Below are 22,244 nucleotides of genomic sequence, written 5' to 3'. Positions count from 1 at the left end.
TGGTATTGAACCTCACTAATTTCTTCTCTGCCTGAAAAATGAAAGGAAATTGCAAATTCGAAATCTGCAGATAGGTAAAGGACAAGTGTTAGAAAGACCAAGTTAAAAAGAAACACACACACTATACTATTAATAGCCTATTGAAATGAAATTCCTCTGCATCGCCTCTTCATTAAACTATTTGTGAGGGGGGCATATGATCTCTTACAAGTTATTTATCATACCAGTTCTTACAGGTAAGCATGTTCTAGGGATAGAAAACACTAAATAATTTCTCTGGTACATTAACTACTGGCAAGTAAGATAAGATGACATACAAAAAGAAAAAGACAGCTTTATAGTTAACATTTTGGGGTTTTGTCAGAATCATGACAATCCCAGCATTTATTAAAAAACAGTAAAATCCCAGTTCCCATTAATAAGGGGAAATGACAGATGTGAAGAAGTGCATGCCAGAAGAATTAAAATCAAAATTCCTGGATGGAGATTCCTGCGGTTAAAAAACCATAAATATCACAGTACCGGTTGTGTGCTCTATATAAATATATATTCTACCTGATGGAGTATCAGCACCTTCCCCTGTTGCCTCCCACCAAGAGGGAACAACCCAGAAACTTGACTGCCAGAAACCAGAAAAGAACATGACCACATATCCTTAAGAAACTTTACTTTTTGTGACCTTTGCCTGAGAAATGGGGTATAAATATAGTGAAGAATCACTTGTCAATGTTTTGCATGATTCTGCTTTCCCTTCTGGCCATGAGAGCAAACACAAACACTTTAGGGATTAGCATGCATCTTCAAAATTACAAATACAGGCATCCCCCACTGTGTTCAACTTGGGCGTGTTCAGCGTTATGCACTTGGTAAAATAATAATAAATAAATAAATAAAAGCGAGTGGAACAGAAGTAGGCATCCAGGAAATTTATTTTTTTCAATCTCACCCGCCACTGAAACCACTAACCCCCATGTAAGTGGGGAGTCACCTACACATCAATTTACAATATTTGTTCATGCTATCACACTGAGAGGTTCTAGAGTTTACCCCCAGCGGATCTCTAAATTAACTCCTGCCTCTCACAATATACACAGAGTTTTTAACATATAAGTGTTTAAACCCTACCCTATCAACCCTTCTCAAATTCAAATCCTTCCTTATCCCGATGTATATTTTCATCCCCCACCCAGCCACTCATTTGTACAAAACTCTCTCATCTCAGAGGGATTACAGACAGGTTTTTACTACACCACCCTATAACACTGGTTCAGTTTATCTATTGATATTGAAATGCTTAACATGCCACATATGACTATTGAAACAATTCACCAAGTCACAATACATGGCTAAAAATTAAAATGCCTATTACATATTCAGAGTGCTGCACAGAGGGGGAAAAGACAATTCCACAGTAATGTGAAATATGGCAGTCATCTATCTAGACATTTAACCTAAAGGAACACGCTGGCTGCACATACTTCTGCTTCAGGGCTTGACCTAATTCAAACATCTTTTCAATCATACAGCAATCTCTGAGCCCCTCCAACTCTTACCTGGTTCCCGATTTATTTCTATGTCGAAGAAGCACTGAGGCCGATCCTGTGCCCCCATGGCAGCAGGAAGCCCAAGCACCTCTCCTCCTCACCACCTTGAGAAAAAGAGAAGCATTTCAGAATTCCAGCTGCTCAACAATAGTTGTATATAACATCACAGAGAAGCTGAAGGCTATTTATTGTAGCTTGAAAACAATCCTCCACCCACATGACGTAGCAGCCAATGATAAGTGGTACCACAGATTTCACAGGAGCCACATGGAAATTACATTTTCTATTTTTAATTAAAAATTGAACAAGGGAGGAGACAAGCACCTGCCACGCACATTCTGTTAGGAAGTAGAAAGAAGAAGAGCCTGCTAATTCTAGCACTAAGGATTCCAGGGCAGAGAACAATGGACTTCATTCAGCTTTTGGAACAGAGTATCATGCACTCAAGCCCCTTAAGGAATTTATGAGCAGAGATGTACTATTTTAGCTTTCCTCATCTGCTAAAGGGAAGAGCGAACACTTGCACCCCCAACTTTGTTGAGGAGGGAGTTTGCAAGGCAAATTGTATTTCCTTTCCGATCTGCATCACCTTAGAAAGAGGATGATAAAAAATACTGCTCTCCTCTCTTTGGAATCTGCATGTGACAGGGGCCCTTCCTAGTCCTTCAATAAGCTACCACAACTATTTACAACCTATTCCTACAAGCATTTTAAGGTGATTCAGTTAACATACTTAATATACTTAATAACACACAGCACATTTCTGGGGCATATGGAGGAGACATATGTCTCACTGCTTGGCATACTATGAACCCCATGAGAGCCGAATTAATTTATACACAGTAGCAAAACTTAGATTGCTCAATCCTGAGGAGGATGCGATTTATTCCAAGGACTAAATACTGTACTCTTTCAAGATCACACGGAAATGTGTTATTGTAAGCACAAAAAGGCTTCCTCCTCTATAAGTATCATTCAGAATGTCCAGAATTTTACTTTCTTGAGCAATTTTAATCGCATGTTTTAGCATTTCTGCACGTTTTAAAGTATGCTTGTCCTTCCCCACCCCCTTGATCTTACTTGATCTTTACTTTGCTTTTGATTCTAGCCCTCAAGCAGCGTATATTTCTTTTATTAAACAGACAAAACCACGTACAAGTGGGGGAGGAGAGGAGGTCCTATAATTTCAAAGGGGAGCTGTTTCCGCTAAATGTTTTGGGCTGGCCGTCATCCTCAAGAGGGGAGGGCTCCCTGCAAGGGGGGGGGTGAGGGACGGACCATGGGGCGTTTCCAAAGCAAGGCCTTTACCAGACCAACTCCCCACACCTGCCACCAAAACCACAATAACCCGAGGCCTTGGGGAGCTGCTGCCAGCCAGAGCCGACAACACTAGCCTAGATAAGGCCTGGGGAGTAAATAGCAAAAAATTAAAAAAATGGGGCGGGGCGGGAAGCCATTGTGCAAAAGCGGGTGGTGTGGAGATTCCCTGAGGGGAAGGGGGAGATTAAAGGCACCCGGGAAGTCGACCGCCCCTCGCCGCGAAGTCAGGGCGGCGTTTCTTACCTGGCCGCGCTGGCGTTGACGGAACCTGCTCTTTGTTTTCCCGCTCCCCACCCCAAAACGCCCCCCCTTGCCCCGACCCTTCTGGCCCGCCTCCCCTCACCACCCAAGGGGGGGGGCGGGAAACTCCACAAGGAGACGCAGCAGCTACTCGACGGACGCCATTAACGGACTTCTCTGAGGAAACGGAGCGGCCCCGCCCACCCCGCCTCGAGGCCTTCCTCCCCGACCCCACCCTCTCGCAATCCCCATTGGCCAGCTGCAAAAAGGTGCACGCCCCTTTCCCTCCTTGGTTCCAATCGGGCGCCCCGCTCGCTCTCTCCTCCAAACCGCCGCAGCAAGCAGCGCCCCGCGAGGTGACGTTACTAAGCCCCGCCCCCGTCTCACATAGGCAGTGAGTCCCCGCCCACCTTGCTCTCCCTATTAGCAGAGAGCGGGCGGGAGCGCGCGAGGAGTAAATAAATAAATAAGCGGGCGGGCGGCGGCGGCGGCCACGTTGTAATATCGCGAAAAAAAGTCTAGTCTCGCGCTTGTCCTCCTCCCGCCCTTTTTTGGGGATGTGGCAAATACGTCAAGGGGGGGGATATCTTTGTAAATTATATTTCGTTTATCAAATGCTGTCTTCTTTAGGAAACCAGATGCTTGAAATTAGGGTCGCCAGAGTGGCTGGCATGTTTTGTTTCCCACAACCCTATCTCTCACACACGCGCACATGCGTGCAAACTGTTTCCTCTGTTACAGATAGGTAGCCGTGTTGGTCTGCCATAGTCAAAATAAAAAATTTCCTTCCAGTAGCACCTTAAAGACCAACTAAGTTAGTTCTTGGTATGAGCTTTCGTGTGCATGCACACTTCTTCAGATACACTGAAACAGAAGTTGCCAGATCCTTCTATATAGTGAGAAGGTGGGGAGGGGTATTACTCAGAAGGGTGGTGGGAATGGGAGATTGGCAGGTAGCTGAGATGAGCCTGTTGACAACTCTTAACGACTGCAATAGGTCTTACAGGAAAAGGCAAGGGGTGAGAAGGTGAAAAATGGCTTAGTCATGTATAATGAGATAAGAATCCAATGTCTTTGTTCAGACCAGGTCTCTCCATGGTTTTGAGTTTGGTAATGAGTTGCAATTCAGCAGCTTCTCTTTCCAGTCTATTTCTGAAATTCCTTTGTAGTAAAACAGCTACTTTGAGATCTTGTATAGAATGTCCTGGGAGATTGAAGTGTTCTCCTACTGGTTTCTCTGTTTTGTGATTCTTGATGTCAGATTTATGTCCGTTTATTCTTTGGCGTAAGGTTTGGCCTGTTTGTCCAATATAGAGAGCTGAAGGACACTGTTGGCATTTGATGGCATACACAATGTTAGACGAGGAGCAATTAAATAGTCCCGAGATGGTATGTGTGATGTTGTTGGGGCCAGTAATGGTGTTGTCCGGGTGTATGTGGCAGCAAAGTTGGCATCTGGGTTTATTGCAGGCTCTGGTGCCAGTGTCCGTGTTAAGTCTGGTTGTAGTATTATTGTGGGTTAGGAGTTGTTTAAGATTGGGTGGCTGTCTGTAGGCAATGAAAGGTCTTCCTCCCAGAGCTTGAGAAAGAGAACTGTCATTGTCCAGGACAGCTTGTAGATCTCTGATGATGCATTGTACTGTTTCCTCTGTGTCATTGCTTCTGGGCGTGTGCAGAGTGCCCTTCAAGAAGATTTTTTTTAAAATGTCAGTTATCTCTGAACGTTGTGGAGGTTGCGCAGGTCAAAAGCCTTATTTTTGGAGGAAAAAGCATTCTGCGGCCTGCGTGCCTCTGAGCATGTGCAAAGTGCCCCCTCCTGCTCCCAACATAAAGGGCAAGGCTTAGGTGCAAACCTCTGGCCATGGCTTTACACCTTTGCTGCATTAATGCTAAATGCAAAAAAAAAGTGCTGGCTTTATATCTTTCCATTCTGGAATGAAATTCCAAGCTGGGCAACGAAAACTCTGTTCCTGGAAATGTTAAAAAGTTCATGTTCTTGTTCTTACCCTGCTTTCCAATGTAGCATTGTAAACTGCTTTGAGGGTTGTCCCCCAGTTAAGTGGGGTACACATTTTATGAAAAATACAGGACACTGCAAAAAACCTGCTCCCACCCCATAATGAGCAACCATCTTAGATGCACCCTCAGAATTCCAGCTGCAAGTTAATGGGAGTTATTCCCAAGTAATTGTGCACAGGATTGCAGCTTTAAATGAGCAGCTGCCATTTCTAGGTAAAGACGTGGCATCCTTGAAATGCACGTACTATTGCCTTTGAAGACATCTCAGAAACTTCAGTTAGTATATAATACTAGCTTACTAAAACAGCTACTGTACTACGGTATATATGAAGCACATCTTATCTTAATTTGATTATGAAGCTCAGTGCTGTGAAACAGACAGGTCAGAGCAAAAAGCCTCCAGGCATCTCTTAAAGATATCTTGGAAAAGGTGAAGAGGACTTAAAACATTTCCTTGAGAGTTTTGTAATCTCAAAAGGACACTAATAGCCTGGGGAAATGGCAACTCAGTGGAAATGGAAACTAAACCATTCATCTCAAGGATTTATATTGGTACAAATCCAGACACCAGGTGACTGTTGTGCACTGCTGACGAATAGGGAGGGTGAAAGTAAAGTGGCAGGGCTTTTTCAGAAAATTGTGTTTTTTTCTGACAAACTGCACTGCCACTACTTGGTTACTGGCCTTCTGTGCAACTCTGCAATTTGTTGCAGGGGATCCAGCCTGACTGGTGCCAGAATTCCGGGGGCCCCAAACCCATTGTGGCTAGTTGGCCCCCAACACGCACCCCAAATGGCCAAGACCTTCCCGTATTTTTTATTCTGCTTCTGCAGTAGCAGCAGAACACATTGCCCTCCAGTTCTGCTGGCACTGCCAGATGACTTCATTCGAGATTGTGTCTCTTTTTGGAAGAAAGGCTTGCAACTCAAACCATAATAAGTATTTTTTTGCAATCAGGAAATACATTCTTTCCCCTTACTGGAACTTCTACTGTTGTGTGGACACGGACAATGTTTTCATGAGTATCACAAGCCTCTGCTGAACTGTGACTGGTATTGTTTCATAGAATCAACGCAACTAGCGCACACACACACACACACAAATGCTTGCAGTATTTTGTGAGTCTACCTTGTTAAACAGGTAGCCAACTACAACTCCCATCAACCTCAGCCAGCATTACCAATAGTAAAGGATTATGGAAGTTAGAATCAAACAACATCTGGAGGGCACCACATTGGCTACGCCTGTAAAAATTGCATATCATTTTTAAAAAATATTATGAATGTTAGAAGCTGGACTATCCTATGCTGTACCATCCAACATGAGTGGGGTATTCCTCTAAACCTCTTGAAGAAGAGAACATGGACATTTCAACCAAGATCTGGTTGGGAGAAGGATTAGACAGCATCTTAAAAAGCAGAGACATCACCTTGCCGACAAAGGTCCGTAGAGTTAAAGCTATGGTTTTCCCAGTAGTGATGTATGGAAGTAAGAGCTGGACCATAAAGAAGGCTGATCGCTGAAGAATGGATGCTTTTGAATTATGGTGCTAGAGGAGACTCTTGAGAGTCCCATGGACTGGAAGAAGATCAAACCTATCCATTCTGAAGGAAATCAGCCCTGAGTGCTCACTGGAAGGACAGATCCTGAAGCTGAGGCTCCAATACTTTGGCCACCTCATGAGAAGAGAAGACTCCCTGGAAAAGACCCTGATGTTGGGAAAGATGGAGGGCACAAGGAGAAGGGGACGGCAGAGGACGAGATGGTTGGACAGTGTTCTTGAAGCTACTAGCATGAGTTTGACCAGACTGCGGGAGGCAGTGGAAGACAGGAGTGCCTGGCGTGCTCTGGTCCATGGGGTCACGAAGAGTCGGACAGGACTAAATGACTAAACAACAACAACAACAAAAGCAGAAAAGGAATCACTTATAAGAAAGCAACTCAGTGTAGTGCCTCACTGCAAGGAAAAGCATTGGCCTTCTGTTTTGCAAAGCGAGCTTGAGTACTTTGCTGCAGGTGGATCCATTAAGAGATAACGGATGAGAAGCACTTTGAACATTTCAGATAAGCTAAATAAATGTTAAGTATTGTTATTGTTGTTCTGACTGCAGATGGAGGAGGATTAGTGTCATATAGAGTGACACTTGGTGGAAGCCAAGAGAAATCCAGGAAAAAGAGAGAGACAAAGAAAGACTGTTCCCAATGAATGCTTTTATATGTGTTAACTATGCGCTACAGGAGACTCTCAAACGGCTTAGGCAGCCAAGGTCATTGCCTTTCCCTTTTAATCACTGCTTTGTTTTATAGAGATAAAAAAGGCAGAAGCTGGCTTAAGAAGTATATGTGGCATTGCATCATTTCAGATTTCACCAACTTCGTGCTCTCCAGATGTTTTGGACATCAACTCCCATCAGCCCTGCTAGCTTGGCAGTACTGCTTTGCAACTGCTCAACGTAAGAAAGACAGAGGCAATGGGTTTGTTTTTTTAAGGGCAAGATCTACCGTATTTTTTGCTCTACAAGACGCACCAGACCACAAGACGCACCTAGTTTTTGGAAGAAGAAAACAAGAAAAAAAATATTCTGACTCTCAGAAGCCAGAACAGCAAGAGGGATTGCTGCGCAGTGAAAGCAGCAATCCCTCTTGCTGTTCTGGCCTCTGTGATAGCTGTGCAGCCTGCATTTGCTCCATAAGACGCGCACACATTTCCCCTTACTTTTTAGGAGGGAAAAAGTGAGTCTTATAGAGCAAAAAATGAGGTAATTCCAAATACCCCATTTAGTGCCCTAATTTTGACAGATGTTTAGACCAGAAACCTGCTATGAACATCCTTATACATGGGCCACTTCACAAACATGGGATAGCCAGAGAAGTCTTAATTTTTGGCATCTCTCCACTAGAATGTTTCACGTTTCATCTGGTGTTTAACCCACAAAATTAAACAAAGCCATTTGATTCCATGACTCCCCAACAATTTTAGTAGATTTCAGCACCTGATCACACAATATAACAAAATTTGAGCCGACAACGCTGAGGGTTTGATACCTTTGTTTTCACTTTGTCCTTATTCCATAAGAAGCCTGACTCTTGCAGCAGGTCTTTCTACCACAGTATGTGAAACCCTAGTTAATATTGCTACCCTGGCATGATAATATTAAGGAACTTTGGTTTCAAGTATGCTATTTATTTATTCTGTGTTGCAGTTAAGATGGGTGGGTGGGTGGTTGCCTCTCTGGAGTTCTCCTCAGTTGGATCTTCACTCCCAGGCCCTGGATTGTTCCTCCTTTCCAGTACCACCAGGTGTCCATGGTGACCACTGGGAAATACTGAGAGGAGCAGAGATCAGCTCTAGAAATGATGGTGACCCTAGAGAAGCCATCCTGGTTTTCGATTTGATCCCGCAATGTCCCAGTTTTCCTTAGGATGTCCCAGTTTTCATCAGAGAAATATTGGAGGGGATGAGAGTATCTGAACCCTTGCAATGGTCTTGGCCCGTTCCCCTTTGATTCTGGCTTTTTCATTTCTTGGGCGCTGTCCAAAATGTGCAGCCTTGCTTACAGCCATGGCCTTTCCATTTGCCCATAGAAAACAAAGGTTGATTAATAAGCGCAGGAGAGGAAGGACAATGACAAAATCCTCAGTGGCGCATGGCCTTTATGAGGTCCGACCAAAATGCCACAAAATAGCTAGCGGCCTTTCGTAATGGCGCAGCCCGGCTATGGATTTTGCTGTTTTCCATCAGAGAGATTGCCAAGAATTGGAGCATCAGGGGATTGGGCTAGATCAGGCATAGGCAAACTCCAGCCCTCCAGATGTTTGGGACTACAATTCCTGTCATCCCTAGCTAACAGGACCAGTGGTCAGGGGTGATGGGAATTGTAGTCCCAAACATCTGGAGGGCCGGAGTTTGCCTAGATGACCCTCGGGATGCCTCCCAACCCTACAATGTACGGCCAACAAGTACGGCCAACGGCCAAGGCTGATGGGAGTTGTAGTCCACATGTTGGACTACAACTGGAGAGGCGCCGTTCCTCTGTCTACGTAGGGACTCTTCGCACGGAGGAGCCCCTCCGTTTCGCAACCGGAAGTTCAGGTTGCGAATTTGGCTCCTACTCTCTTAGGGCACGCGGGACTTGCAACGGGAGGCGGCCGCTGCCGAGGCCTAAACCAATACAACTCACATGCTGTAACCAATAAAAGTTGTGGCCTAATTAAATAAAACCATGGCCTAATTTGGCCCATTAACCTAAAACAACGTCTTTGTGTGTCTCATTATAAACCTATGCGGGTGGAGGGTCCTCGACTCACAACCGGAAGTTCAGGTGGCGCATTCGGCTTCTACCTCTTAGGGCACGCTGCCGCCTCCGCCGCGCGACGCTCTCCCGCCGGCGCCTCTATGGCGACCCGCTCCGGCCGCCTCCATCTCTGTAGCCGGAAATGGACGGGCCGGGCGCGTTTGTTGTGGTGGACGCCGCTTCCTCCGCTGCCTGCGCGGCCGCTGTGACGGCGAGGCCCCGAGGGGAGAGGGCGAGGTGAGGCGGGAGCCCCGAGAGGGTCGGGGGAGGGAGGCCTCGGGGAATGGGGCCGTTGGCTGAAGGAAGCGCGTTGGTCACGCGCCGGGGGTGACCGTCGGAAGGGGGCGCGGCAAGCGGAGGAGAGAGAGAGAGAGAGGGACCTGGCTGGGACTGAAAGGGGAATGGGCGCAATTCTGGGCCGCAGAGCTCTCCGGGTGGCGCTCTGTCCCCGCGAAGCCTACCTCGCCGGGCTGTTGTGAGGCTGAATGGGAGAAAGGAGGGGCCGCGTGCGCCACTCTGGGGGTGAAAGGCGTGAAACAAATCCCTCACACACACACACTCTCTCTGCACGTGTAGCAAATGCAGTGCCGGATTTATGCTGAACAAGCTATAGCTTAGGGCCCCATTCTCTTGCCCCCCCCCCCAAAAAAAATTATATATATTTTTAAAAAATAATATTTATTAAACAATCAAAAACTTCAAAAATTTGAACATGAAATGCAAAAACCAAAAAAAAGCTACAAAAATAGGAAAATACAAAACAAAACACATAGAAGTACACAAGGAAAAACAGTTAACCGAATAGAAAAAAGGGAAAAAAAACCAAAAGAGAAAGCAGAAAAAAAATAGTATTCTCGTATCTTATACCTCATTCACTAGTTTCTTGACCTCCTCACACCAAAAAAAATATAAAAAAATTAAAGGGAAAATAACCTGGATGTACATTTCCAAAATATAGGATGAAAAACAAATAAAACCTACATACAGCAGCAGTGTTTTGTGTTGTGTAGGCTCCTATGATGTAAGTAAAGGGCCCTGCCTGCTAGCCTGCTCCCTAAAATATCACTTAGAAAGGGTCCTATTACCTTCAGTAGCGTAAAGGTAAAGGGACCCCTGACCAATAGGTCCAGTCGTGGCCGACTCTGGGGTTGCAGCGCACATCTTGCTTTACTGGCTGACGGAGCCGGCGTACAACTTCCGGGTGATGTGGCCAGCATGACTAAGCCACTTCTGGCGAACCAGAGCAGCACATGGAAACGCCGTTTACCTTCCTGCCAGAGCGGTACCTATTTATCTACTTGCACTGGTGTGCTTTTGTACTGCTAGGTTGGCAGGAGCAGGGACCGTGCAATGGGAGCTCACCCCATTGCGGGGATTCAAACAGCTGACCTTCTGATCAGCAAGTCCTAGGCTTTGTAGGGCCTCCTCAAACCTAAATCTGGCCCTGGGTGAAGGTTGTGAAACAAATTGCATGAATAAATCCCTCACACACACACTCTGCACGTGTAGCAAATGCAGTGCTAAACAATTTATGCTAAACAAGCTACAGCTTAGGGCCCCACTCTCTTGGGGGCCCCCGAAAAAATTTAAAGGAAAAAACACACCTGGATGTACATTTCCAAACTATAAGATAAACTTCTTAATTGTATTTCAGTTCAACAATTACTTTGATAAAATACATATTTTGTTATGTGCAAATGGCTTTCGATACCTATCAGGTCTGCAAATTACCAGATATACGCAACACAAAAAACAATGACAATTCGTTTTTGAAAAAGGACAGCTGGGTATATAAAGGGCCCCATTACTTTCAGTAGCTCATGGGTTGGTTTACAGTATCAAGGCAAAGCTATGGAAAGGGTATTTAGATAGTTTTGAACTGTAGGTGGGGAAAGAGTGGCTTAAAATGGGGGGGGGGAATGTATTGGTTTAAGGTGTAGCTCAGCTTGTTGTGGATAAAGTGTGTGTAGAAATCCAGTTTGAGAAGGGTTCCTGTTGCTGCAGAACTGCTGATGTTTGGAAGGAAAGGGCGGGCAAGCAATGAGTTAGTTTAGTGCTACCTGTATGCCCTGGTATTCATGCATTCGGTGCCCATTTAGAACTGGATATATATGAACCTGCTGGGATTATAGAGCTTTTCAATGTCTGCAGGATTAAAGAGCTTATCAAGCTCTAAACAGAACATTAACATGTTAAGTTGTTAGGAACGGCCTGTTCAACCTGTTCAATACAGCGCCGCAGACAACTGAGATTCAATGAGGCAAGTTCATAGTTGGAATTATCCTTTGGAACCTGGCTGAAGTCTTGTGCAACGTAGTGGATTATTTATCTTTTAAGATTAGACATGCTTCTGTTCTATAGACTGTGATGTGTGGTTAAGTAATGCGGTTTATTTTCCTTTTCCTTTTTTTATTACAAAATATGAGAAACCCAACCCACTGACAGTGCTGCTTGTGTTCTTTAGCCTTAGGACACTTGCAGAGAGGAGTAGATAGTTCTGATGCTGATGATGCTGATAATAATAATAATAATAATAGTAAATAATACTTTTATTATTTGTATGCTACCTATCTGACTGGGTTGTTCCAGCCACTCTGGGCGGCTCCCAACAGAATATTATTCTCAATTGAAATGACAGCCTACTTGAATTTAAAAACAAACTCAAACCCACCCCTGTTGCACTTTCAGAAAAGAAACTTCTTCCTGAACTTCCCGGGTGATAAAGATATTCACATTTTTTTTTTATTTTTCAGTGTGAGCGCACCACGCTTATTGTCGCTGAACTTTCTTTCCTTTTCAATATATTTTCTTAAATTTGATGTGTAAAAGTAACGAAATAGAATATATTCACGGGTCCTTCACTGAATCCCTCTGCTTACTTAAAACCCCCCTTTTCAGTTGTGTTACACCGACTCTGGAATGCTCTCCACAGCTTGGTGATGTCTTTTTGCTGCTGCGTGGTGTTCAAAAATCCATTAGTTATTTTATCTATTGTTACTCTTGTAGTCCAAGGAGCCATGTGTGGTTCTCCAGTGTGGAGCTCTGCATTGCTTTCCGTAGAATCATAGAATTGTAGAGTTGGAAGGAACCCAGGGTCATCTAGTCCAACCCCCCTGCAAAGCAGGAATCTCAGCTAAAGCATCCATGACAGATGGCCATCCAACCTCTGCTTAAAATCCTCCAAGGAAAAAGAGTTCACAACCTCCTGAGAGAGACAGTTCCACTTTTAGTCAGGCTTGGGGGAAAACAGCAACACATTGCTGCTGCTGTTTTATGCTGCTATATATATTGTGTGTGTGTTGTGTGTGTGTGTATTGTAACTCTTCATTTTAAACCGTATTAGCCTCGGTGGGAGGTTTTGCTCAAAGAGGAGCAAATGAATGCATTGAGTAAATGAAATACTTATTTCCAGGTTGCCCCCATGAGTTCTCCTGTGGAGGATGTCCATGATCCTCTTTGCCTGCGTGGTTCGGGTGAGGGATGGACTTCCACTCTCTGCCTCCACGGACTTCCACCTAGACCAGGACTTCTTGGAATGCAGGAAGAGGCTCAAGACCTTGTCATCCATTCTGACACAGTTTCCAGAGCGTGGGACAGCCAAAGAACGTGACCTCAGTATACAGTAAGTCATGTTTCAGCTTGGCAGAGATGTAGGTTTTCCCTGAAATTGCCTTGATGGGTAACTTCATGTATGTTCCCTTGATAGTAACATTTTATTTATGTGTTTGTACTCTGCTTCATTAAAATATATATCTACAGTTACTAGAAAAGGTATGGTGGTAAAATCCCAGCTAAAATTTAAGAGATGCATAGTGTCACAATCTGAAAAACAAAACAAAACAACAACCTACAGCCATTAGGGAAAGCCTGAATAAACAAACAGGTTTTTTTTAAAGTGAATGAACATGCCACGGTTGATGCCTCTTAGATGACATGTAAGACTCGTAGAGCATATTGGATTTTTCCTATTCCAAAAATGAGGGGTGCTAAAGTCAAGTAGGGCGTCTGGCCAAGCCTCTCTGTAACCTCTTTCTGCTTTGTCCAAGGTTACTTCCTGATAACATGCAAGTTAAGCACTCATCCATAGCTGTGGTCTCTGATACCAGCAAGCTCAGCAAAGGGTAGTGTTTTTACAACTCTGGGCAGCAGCCTACCCCCTGCATATTGAGAGATATTCTTTAAAATCAGTGGAAGTGTAAGGCTCACAGTCTGTCTGTTTCAGGCAAGGGGTGCAGATCTGTGCTTGAACAGCAAACAAACCCATCTCCTACAGTGCTGGGATTCTAGGTGCAGAGCTGTGACTACAGCTATTGGGTGTTTGTTTTTTGTTGCTCTGGTCCCTTACTTAAGTTTGTGTCTGGTGCTTGTAGTGAATCCTGGATTTTTCTACTTCTCAGCTTTCATTCTTCTGGAGACGTGGCCTGCATGGGGATTTGCACCAGCAGTTTCCCAGCTGCCATGGCGTTCTGCTTTCTGGAAGAGCTCCAGTGGGAGTTTGCCACTACCTATGATGCCACCAGTGTGGGCCTGGCTTCCAGACCGTATGCTTTTCTAGAATTTGGTGCGTACCATGCTTGCCTTGTCTCTCTTCTTCCTCCTCCTCCTCTTCAGGAATCAGTAGCAAGCATCGCATTTCAAATAAATCAAGAAGCCCGGCTAACATTCTGCCTTATACTAGCTGATATATCTTAATGGCCCTAACCTCAATTGATGGTATCTGCCAGAGAGGAAGCATAGCGATAACCATCCTGCCTAAACAGTGAAATAATCTCTTTATTTGTGATACTTATTTGGGGCTGCCCTTGGAGACTGCTGATGGTAAAAGAAGTAGAAGGCGTTGGACATTTTGCCCACATATGTGGTGCTGGAGTATTCAAGGACTTAAGCCCATCCAAGTTAGGTTATGGATGAGGACCATTTGCTTCAGATGAGCTACTTGTTTAGTGAAAGCAGCAGTTCCTATTTTTGTAGAAACTCCTTGTGTGTCCTTCTCCTCTGCATAATAACATAAGAAGGTCCCTGCTGTTTCTGGCCAGTGGCCTACCTAGTCTGCCATCCTGTTCTCACAGTGGTTAACCAAATGCCCGTGGGAAGCCTGCAAGCAGGGCCTGAGTGCAACTACCTTCTCTCCCCACTTGTGATTCCTAGGAATGAGTATTCAGAGGCCTACTGCCTCCAATGGTGGAAGTAGGTCATTGCCACCAGGCAAACAAGACCCTCTCCCAGTGATTTCTGATGGATGTACTTGTGTACTTCCAGTAGCCCTATGGTAGTATCAGGCGGTCAGTGCTTCTCCCCCCAGCCAGCCCCTGGGAAGGTGCATTCCTTATTGTTTTCTCTTGCAAGCGGACAAGTGCAAGTGGAAGCTGTGGCACATTTGACCAGGCTGCATCTATTCTGTGCCAAATGCCAATTCTGTACAAATCCGGCACTTGGAAAAGTTTAGTTTAGCTTGGAGAAGAGGAGGTTAAGGGGTGATATGATAGCCATGTTCAAATATATAAAATGATGTCACATAGAGGAGGGAGAAAGGTTGTTTTCTGCTGCTCCGGAGAAGCGGACACGGAGCAATGGATCCAAACTACAAGAAAGAAGATTCCACCTAAACATTAGGAAGAACTTCCTGACAGTAAGAGCTGTTCGACAGTGGAATTTGCTGCCAAGGAGTGTGGTGGAGTCTCCTACTTTGGAGGTCTTTAAGCAGAGGCTTGACAACCATATGTCAGGAGTGCTCTGATGGTGTTTCCTGCTTGGCAGGGGGTTGGACTCGATGGCCCTTGTGGTCTCTTCCAACTCTATGATTCTATGATTCTAGTTCCACGGGCTGCATATGTTTCACCAAGGGAGCATATTTGCATGCATTTTGACAGGAGCAGGTCAGGTGTGACTCACGTGGCGTCAGTGAAGTTAACTCTTTATCCAAAGAAACAAAACAGCTCAGGAGGCCAGGCCTAGTGAGCACAGCAACGCTTTCTGGTAGATCTTGCCCCAATGAGGCAGTTGTGAGGACAGAAGGTCCTGCTTTCCCACCGTTCCCTAAGTCTCCTCCAACCCCGGGTCCTTCCCAAGCAATCTGAGACTTTGTCGCCTTGCCTTTTGCTCTGTCCTCTTCACACCTCTTCTGGTTCTGGGAGACCAGTGGGGAGGAGAGCTGGTTGCAACAGGAGGGGGCTTGGCTTTTTCAGCAGCCTGCCTGATTTTTGCCTCTTGCCCGCCCTACTCCAGCCTCTGCTTCTGCCTCTGATTCTGGGCTGCTTTCTACCGCAGACTCTCTCTGCTCACTAAACCCTGTTACCTCTTCAGCTCCCGAAACCACCTCCTCTCAGTCTGCTCCCTCTTCATCTCACCACCTCTTCCCTTGCTCTGAGCCTTCTTCTCTTCGGGGGGGGGGGGGAGTTTCCCCAGCATGTACCTCCTGCCACTCCTCTGCATCCAGCTCCATGGCAATTTTCTTACTTTCAGTGATTACTTTCTTGCTTCTCTGATGCAGACAATGTCATTCAAAAAGTCAAAGGCCGTTTCAATTACACAAACTGCGCACAGACGAAGTTCAACTTGGAAAAGATCCAGGAAGAGCTCCTCTTGCGGCCTCCTGCACTTGTGAAGTTGGAAGATGCGGAGCTGAGGAATGGGATTGTGAACGGCCACACGGAGCTCCACATGGAATCTGGTGAGTCGCAGTCCGCAAAGGTGGATTCTTTGTCAGCCATACTCAGGAGCTGGTTGGCTACATTTACTTGCTAGTTAACTTTACTGCAGTTCACTAATAGCTCCAGCTGATAGGCCGTAGTCACAGCCAAAAATACAAGAACAAATAAGAGCTTGCAAAGGCATCCTATTCACTTCTGTAATAGTTGTGGCATATTATTTGGATGCTATAGTACTATCGGGACGTGGGTGGCGCTGTGGGTTAAACCACAGAGTCTAGGGCTTGCCGATCAGAAGGTCGGTGGTTCGAATCCCCACAACGGGGTGAGCTCCTGTTGCTCGGTCCCAGCTCCTGCCAACCTAGCAGTTCGAAAGCACGACAAAGTGCAAGTAGATAAAAAGGTACTGCTCCGGTGGGAAGGTAAACGACGTTTCCGTGCGCTGCTCTGGTTTGCCAGAAGCGGCTTAGTCATGCTGGCCACATGACCCAGAAGCTTTACGCCGGCTCCCTCGGCCAATAAAGCGAGATGAGCACCGCAACCCCAGAGTCGGTCACGACTGGACCTAATGGTCAGGGGTCCCTTTACTTTATAGTACTATCAGAACTTTATGTGAAACTTTAAGCACACTAAAAGTGGTTCACATGACTTGTTTTGTTAAATAACCCTGTTGGGTAGATCAGTATTGTTACCCAGATCTTGATCTCCCAAGAGGTTTCCTCCCAAGAGGAATAAGTGCTTTGCAAATGATGCTGTGTGGAACTAATTCAGACACTGGGGTACGTAAGAAACATGAGAAACGGCTGTAAACGACATAGCAGTGCTCACCAGTCTCACTCTCTCTAATTCCCTTCCTTCTTGAACTGGCCTGAAGCTCCTGCTCACAGAATGCAACCTGTGTCTGCTCTGGGAATCTTATCTCTTGTTCTCAACATTATGTGTGGAGCATTGAATCTCATCCGAGGCGTTCACCTTGCAGAGTATTCATTTCAGGTAACTGGGGAGATGACATGGGGACGAGGAGGGTGGAGGTAGGAATTTCTTTGGTACCTGTCCAGACCCCTGCGAGATCAGGCCAGTGGGTCGTCTAGTGCAGTATCCTGTTTTCACAGCGGCCAAGATATATATCTTAATGGAAACCCACAAGCAGGGTTGACATGATAATTTGACATGATAATTTTTTATATTCTGCTGGAAGCCACCCAGAGTAGCTGGGAAAACCCAGCCAGATGGGTGGGCTATAATCATCGTAATAAAAATCATCAACAACACAATGTAATTTAACCTTTCTGGGTTAATGTGGTGATCTTTGTTAAGGGAACATTAGTTGCTTATACAACAGCCATGTGACTGTAAATATAATTACTTAAGATCAGATGACAAGGTTAGCAACTTCAATTTTTGAGACTTTCTAGTACACCATGAACCTGCTAGGAACTGTGCGCATGTTAAGCCTCTATGAAAAGAAAATGTAAGCACTTTATTTGTTTCTCATGCTGTTTGGCATTGGCTGCTGTTTATACTTTCGTTAGTATCTGATTGCAGCAGAAGCACTTATCATATTTGACTCTGCTTTATATATTTTAACCCACCAATATCAGTTTTCTGATAGTTTACTTTATTATAAATTTAAAATGTTATGATATCCATATTTTCAACATGAATTGTTTATTTGGGTCATTATATGACATTATCAGGCCTTTAGACCTTAATTGTAACGATGCGTTGATTTGCAATTTTTGCTTTTGTGTCATTAGCCACCTTGGGCACATTTATGTGGGAGAGCGGCATACAGATTAAAATAATAACTTAATACCTGCAAATTGGCCACTGATAAATTTTGACTGGGAAACATCTGTGAAATCAGCGTCCAAGACAGTAATGAAACCAGTAAGAGAGTTAAATAAATATCTAGGCTTATTTTACATGTTTTGCCCAGTGGGGCCCCCACTCCATCTTTTTAACAGAGCAAGAGTAACTTAGATATTGCAAAGTTCTGTGCAAGTTGAAAGCTGGTCAAATGTGAACCAATTAAACCTGACTCCATGCAAAACAGATGAGCTGTTCTATCTCAGAAGAGCTCTTGACATCTTTGATGGGTTTGATGTGAGTGCAAACACCATTTCCCCCTAAATGGGGCTGTTGTTTGTTCAGAGCTATAAAAATATATTGTTTTACAAACTCCCCCTTTTTTTAAATGCTGTGGAATAATTTTGAACTAGATGAGTACTTTGGTTTACATTTGTTTCTTCAGTGGCATGACTCACTGTGTACACAGTCTTAATTGTAAGTTAAATACCAGTTTAGTTCCTTCCTGATTCTGTTGTTTTGAGTGCTGAAGTAATAAAATAAAGACCACTGTGTACCTTCTTGAAACAAATTCATTCAGGCTTGCACACAGTCAGGGAGGCTTTCCAAATGCTTTGTGCCCCCTCCTTTTAGATGCACATGACTTAACACAGATATAGATCGGCAGGCAAGAGAGTATTTTTCCCTCCTATGGTCTAATAACTTTGTGGACTTATTTGCACCGACTGAGTTAATTTGACCTTCAAATGTCATCTTCCAACAGGAAGACCGCAAAGGAATTGGAAATGTGATAGCATTTCTCCTGCCCTTTGTAGCCTGCTTTTTGTTGGTAAGTATATTATCTGTTTTCTTCCCACGAAAATCAGACGTGACATGATTTGCAGTCTTGCGGGGGGCAGGGGACGCGGGTGGAGCTGTGGATTAAACCACAGAGCCTAGGACTTGCCGATCAGAAGGTCGGCGGTTCGAATCCCCGTGAAGGGGTGAGCTCCCGTTGCTTGGTCCTTGCTCCTGCCAACCTAGCAGTTCGAAAGCACGTCAAAGTGCAAGTAGATAAATAGGTACCGCTCCAGCGGGAAGGTAAACGGCGTTTCTGTGCGCTGTTCTGGTTCGCCAGAAGCGGCTTAGTCATGCTGGCCACATGACCCGGAAGCTGTCTGCGGAAAACGCCGGCTCCCTCAGCCTGTAGAACGAGATGGGCGCCGCAACCCCAGAGTCGGTCACTACTGGACCTAATGGTCGGGTCCCTTTACCTTTATAGACTATAGAGTCGTAAGGGACCCTAAGGATCGTCTAGTCCAGGTACGTCCAGTAGGTAGAGGGCTTTCCCCCTCCCTAAGGAAAGCTCAACAACTTTGACCTGAACCCCCCAAAAGGGGTTAGCTCACTGCCAGTTTTTAACTGTGAGTAGATCGCAGTCTCTTGGGAGCTGGCCACCCCTGGACTAGTCCAACCCCCCTGCAATGCAGGAATACGCAGCTGTCCCAAATGGGGATCGAACCTGGAACCTTGGCGTTATCTGGAGAAGCCAGAGATCGGACCTAGGAACTCTCGCATATGAAGCTATGTCCCTTCCTTTCATAGCCTGGTTGCTAAACTTTGCTAAACTTCTCTCTGGTTTTCTTCCTTTTCCAGTGCTGCCTTTACCTGTTCTACACCTCAGCCAGGAAGATAAAGGTCTTTGTACTTTTCGTCACAATCTGTCTATGCAACATCTACCTGTATGGGTTAAGGAACATCTGGCAGATACTTTTCCACATAGGAGTGGCTTCCCTTTCTTCCCATCAGATACTGACACGGCAAGTTGTGGAGAAACAGCCAGACTTTGGAGTATGAAAACGATCATGGAATACCAGCTGCGGGTTGTTGTTTTTTAAAAAATGTTTGGTTTGGGAAAGGGGGTGTTTAATGCTGGTCAAAAGCAGCTTGTGGAATATGGCGAGGGTTTTTTTTTGGTCACCCAGCCTTTCCCAGAAGAATGGGTTTTAGCCCACAGTTGTGGGTTTATAGAAGCTCAAGGGAACAGGCATACACGGTGTCCAACTCAAGGCAGGATCCTTCGAGCACCAGTCCTTTTCAGATCAACGCACATAACCTAGAGAATGATCTGGATGCCCTCGCCAGAGCCGAGGGCCTGTTGGGTCCTTCGTGTTCTGGGATTCCGGGAGAAAGATAGGCTGCAGTTTCCAGCAACCATAAAACAAATAATCTGATCTGTAGTGTCCTGGAAGCAGAGAGCAGGAGAGCTCTAGACAACCCCAGAGCATCAGTCCATGCCCCACTGGAGAAGGCAAGCCATACAGGGATGGCGATTGTTGCTTTCACGCTGAAAACCCCCCTAAATACGTTCTAGTCGGTCAAATTACCCGCACGGCACCACAAAGGCCAGGCTTTCGACTCCCACAAGTTTAAGGCACAGGTAGAGCTAATAGAATGGTTCGTGGCTTTTTTATGGCAAAGATGGCTTTAAATGGTAGGCAGCTTATTGTGACTACAGTAGGGGAGTAGCATCTGATATAATCTCGAATGGTAAGATGCAGTTTGCATGCATTTAGATTAATAGGAATGAACGAGTTGTTGGGCAAACGCTTTGTATGTATTAGAGGTAACAGGAGGAAAAGGCTAAAGAGCTGAATAGGAGGTTTATCAGTAGAAGGTGCCCCACCAGCCCTGGTGTGCTCTCAGCCAGGCCCCACCTGCCTGCTTTCTTGCTCGCAAGCTGTCCAGAAACTGGCTCTGTCTGTCAGCTTCCTCCTCCTCCATCTCAGCGTTGCTCTTGTGTAACTCGGCAGGAAGGAGGATAGAGGCAAAAATAGAGTTGATTGGTTCTGCCTGTCATTGGCTCTGGCGCCACCTGCTGTTGGGCTCCCTGCCTTCTGCCCTACCGGTCCCAACATGCACCACCCATCAGTAGTGTTGATTTCCTTTGCGACTCGTCCAGGCGGACGTTCCTTGCACATCCTATTCAGCACTTTTCCTTCCTGGCCTGTGTGTTGTTTGTACAAAGGCACTGAAGGTAGAACAGGGTAAAAAAAAGAGATCCATTGGCAGAACAGACGAGTGGGAGATATCAGCACCAGGCATTGTCTCGCCGATGGGGATCAGGGATTTGCTCCCCATGCTGATAAAAAACATTTCAGCTTAACTGGACAGCTTTTAAATAGCGACCAGGGTGCAAGTTGTCTGCCAGCAACAACACTGGTTTAGGGTGGCCTCTGGCAACTGGTGCATCTGTTGTGATTCTTAAAGAGTTCTAGCTTTCACTTAAATAAACGAAAATGTTTCTAGTCGTGTGGGCTAAGGAAATGAGACTAAAAAGAGAGAGATAGTCTTCTGACAAGTCTATAGAGAAGGGAAACAAGCCTAGACTTCAGTTCCAGCTTCTCTGCCTTCCTGTCTTGCAGCCCACACCTTTTAAAAAGAAAAAGCAACTTGCTCTATGGCTGGGGCTCCCAATAGCCTCCCTAATGCAGCTTTCCGTGTGCAGAAAATTTCCCGAAGGAACTTTCAATCTCCCTTTCATGGTCCGCCCTGATACAATTCAGGCACATTTAATAACTTTTGTAAGAATATATGATTCATATTAATGGAAGCTATTGCCCTGTAACTGAGACTAGAGCAGGTTCTCTCTCTCTCCTGACACTCTTATTGCAGCTCATTGGATGTATTTAAGATTTGTGAACTGAGTTTAATTTAAGAGCATGCACTTTTGAAAGTAGTAACTAGAGCCTGTGCTCCTCTCAGCCTCTGCTGCACTGTACAGTCCGGTATTTAATGTGTAGAAATATGCCAGCGTTTACACCATTTGTGAACCCTTTTTGATAACTTTTGGAACAAAGTTTGTCGTGTAAAGTTTTGATGCAGTTTTTCTCGGTGACGGATTAAGATGTTTTACAGGACACTCTCTTACTTGTGATAGTTTGGGGTTAGAGTCATTTGTTGGACTGCAAACCATTCCCACATTCATTCTCACTGCATATCCTGCAGGACTCATCCCCCTACTCAGGATTTTGTATTTTCTCTCTTGACTATTGGGGGGGGGGAAAGGATGGAGAGAATTAACTTTCTTAGTCTGCAGACAGCTGGACGTGTGAACTGAAGAAACTAATAATTCTCTAAAATCTGCTGGTAGCTCACACTGAGACTTCATTGTGTATTTAATAGCTGACACCCACCTCAAGTCACAAAAGCAACTCACATAATCTCCTGTTTCCCCTTCACTACCAAAACCATTGCCTCTCCTCTGCCTGCTATCCCAAATACATCTTGTTCCCCTTCTAATTTCAGCATATCAGTGGAATACGCTCCATCTGTGTTTTCATTATTTTTTTTCTTAAAAGGAAAGTTCTTCAAAACTTAGCCTGTGACCC

General features: G+C 45.2%; 2 protein-coding genes across 3 annotated transcripts in view; one reads left to right on the top strand and one right to left on the bottom strand.

Annotated features, from left to right (window-relative positions):
- NKTR (natural killer cell triggering receptor) overlaps positions 1-3,232 on the bottom strand; it is a 37,811-nt gene extending 34,579 nt beyond the window's left edge. For both annotated transcript variants that reach the window (XM_082192154.1, XM_082192155.1), the window contains exons 1-2: positions 3,108-3,232; positions 1,554-1,648 (exon numbers count right to left, since the gene is read on the bottom strand). In XM_082192154.1, coding sequence (XP_082048280.1) covers positions 1,554-1,611 — 58 coding nt within the window. In that variant the 5' untranslated portion in view covers positions 1,612-1,648; positions 3,108-3,232. The remainder of the gene's footprint in view (positions 1-1,553; positions 1,649-3,107) is intronic.
- A 6,288-nt stretch (positions 3,233-9,520) lies between these two features.
- On the top strand, positions 9,521-19,729 carry SEC22C (SEC22 homolog C, vesicle trafficking protein). The gene is made up of 7 exons (XM_082192605.1): positions 9,521-9,655; positions 12,831-13,040; positions 13,816-13,979; positions 15,909-16,088; positions 16,940-17,058; positions 18,638-18,703; positions 19,510-19,729. The coding sequence occupies exons 2-7, from the start codon at positions 12,859-12,861 to the stop codon at positions 19,708-19,710; spliced, it is 912 nt and encodes a 303-aa protein (XP_082048731.1). The 5' UTR covers positions 9,521-9,655; positions 12,831-12,858; the 3' UTR covers positions 19,711-19,729.
- The last annotated feature ends 2,515 nt before the right edge of the window (positions 19,730-22,244 follow it).

Source organism: Podarcis vaucheri (assembly GCF_965113315.1).
Source record: "Podarcis vaucheri genome assembly, chromosome: 12".
Classification (NCBI taxonomy): Eukaryota; Metazoa; Chordata; class Lepidosauria; order Squamata; family Lacertidae; genus Podarcis; species Podarcis vaucheri.
The sequence above is the reverse complement of the archived record's forward strand: the minus strand, read 5'-3'. Positions and strand labels throughout refer to the sequence as shown.

Coding starts and splice junctions, on each gene's coding strand:
- SEC22C (XM_082192605.1), top strand. CDS start 12,859: ATGTCCATGATCCTCTTTGCCTGCGTGGTTCGGGTGAGGGATGGACTT. Junction 16,089..16,939: donor GGAGCTCCACATGGAATCTG/GTGAGTCGCAGT, acceptor ACTGGCCTGAAG/CTCCTGCTCACAGAATGCAA. Junction 17,059..18,637: donor TTGCAGAGTATTCATTTCAG/GTAACTGGGGAG, acceptor ATCTTCCAACAG/GAAGACCGCAAAGGAATTGG.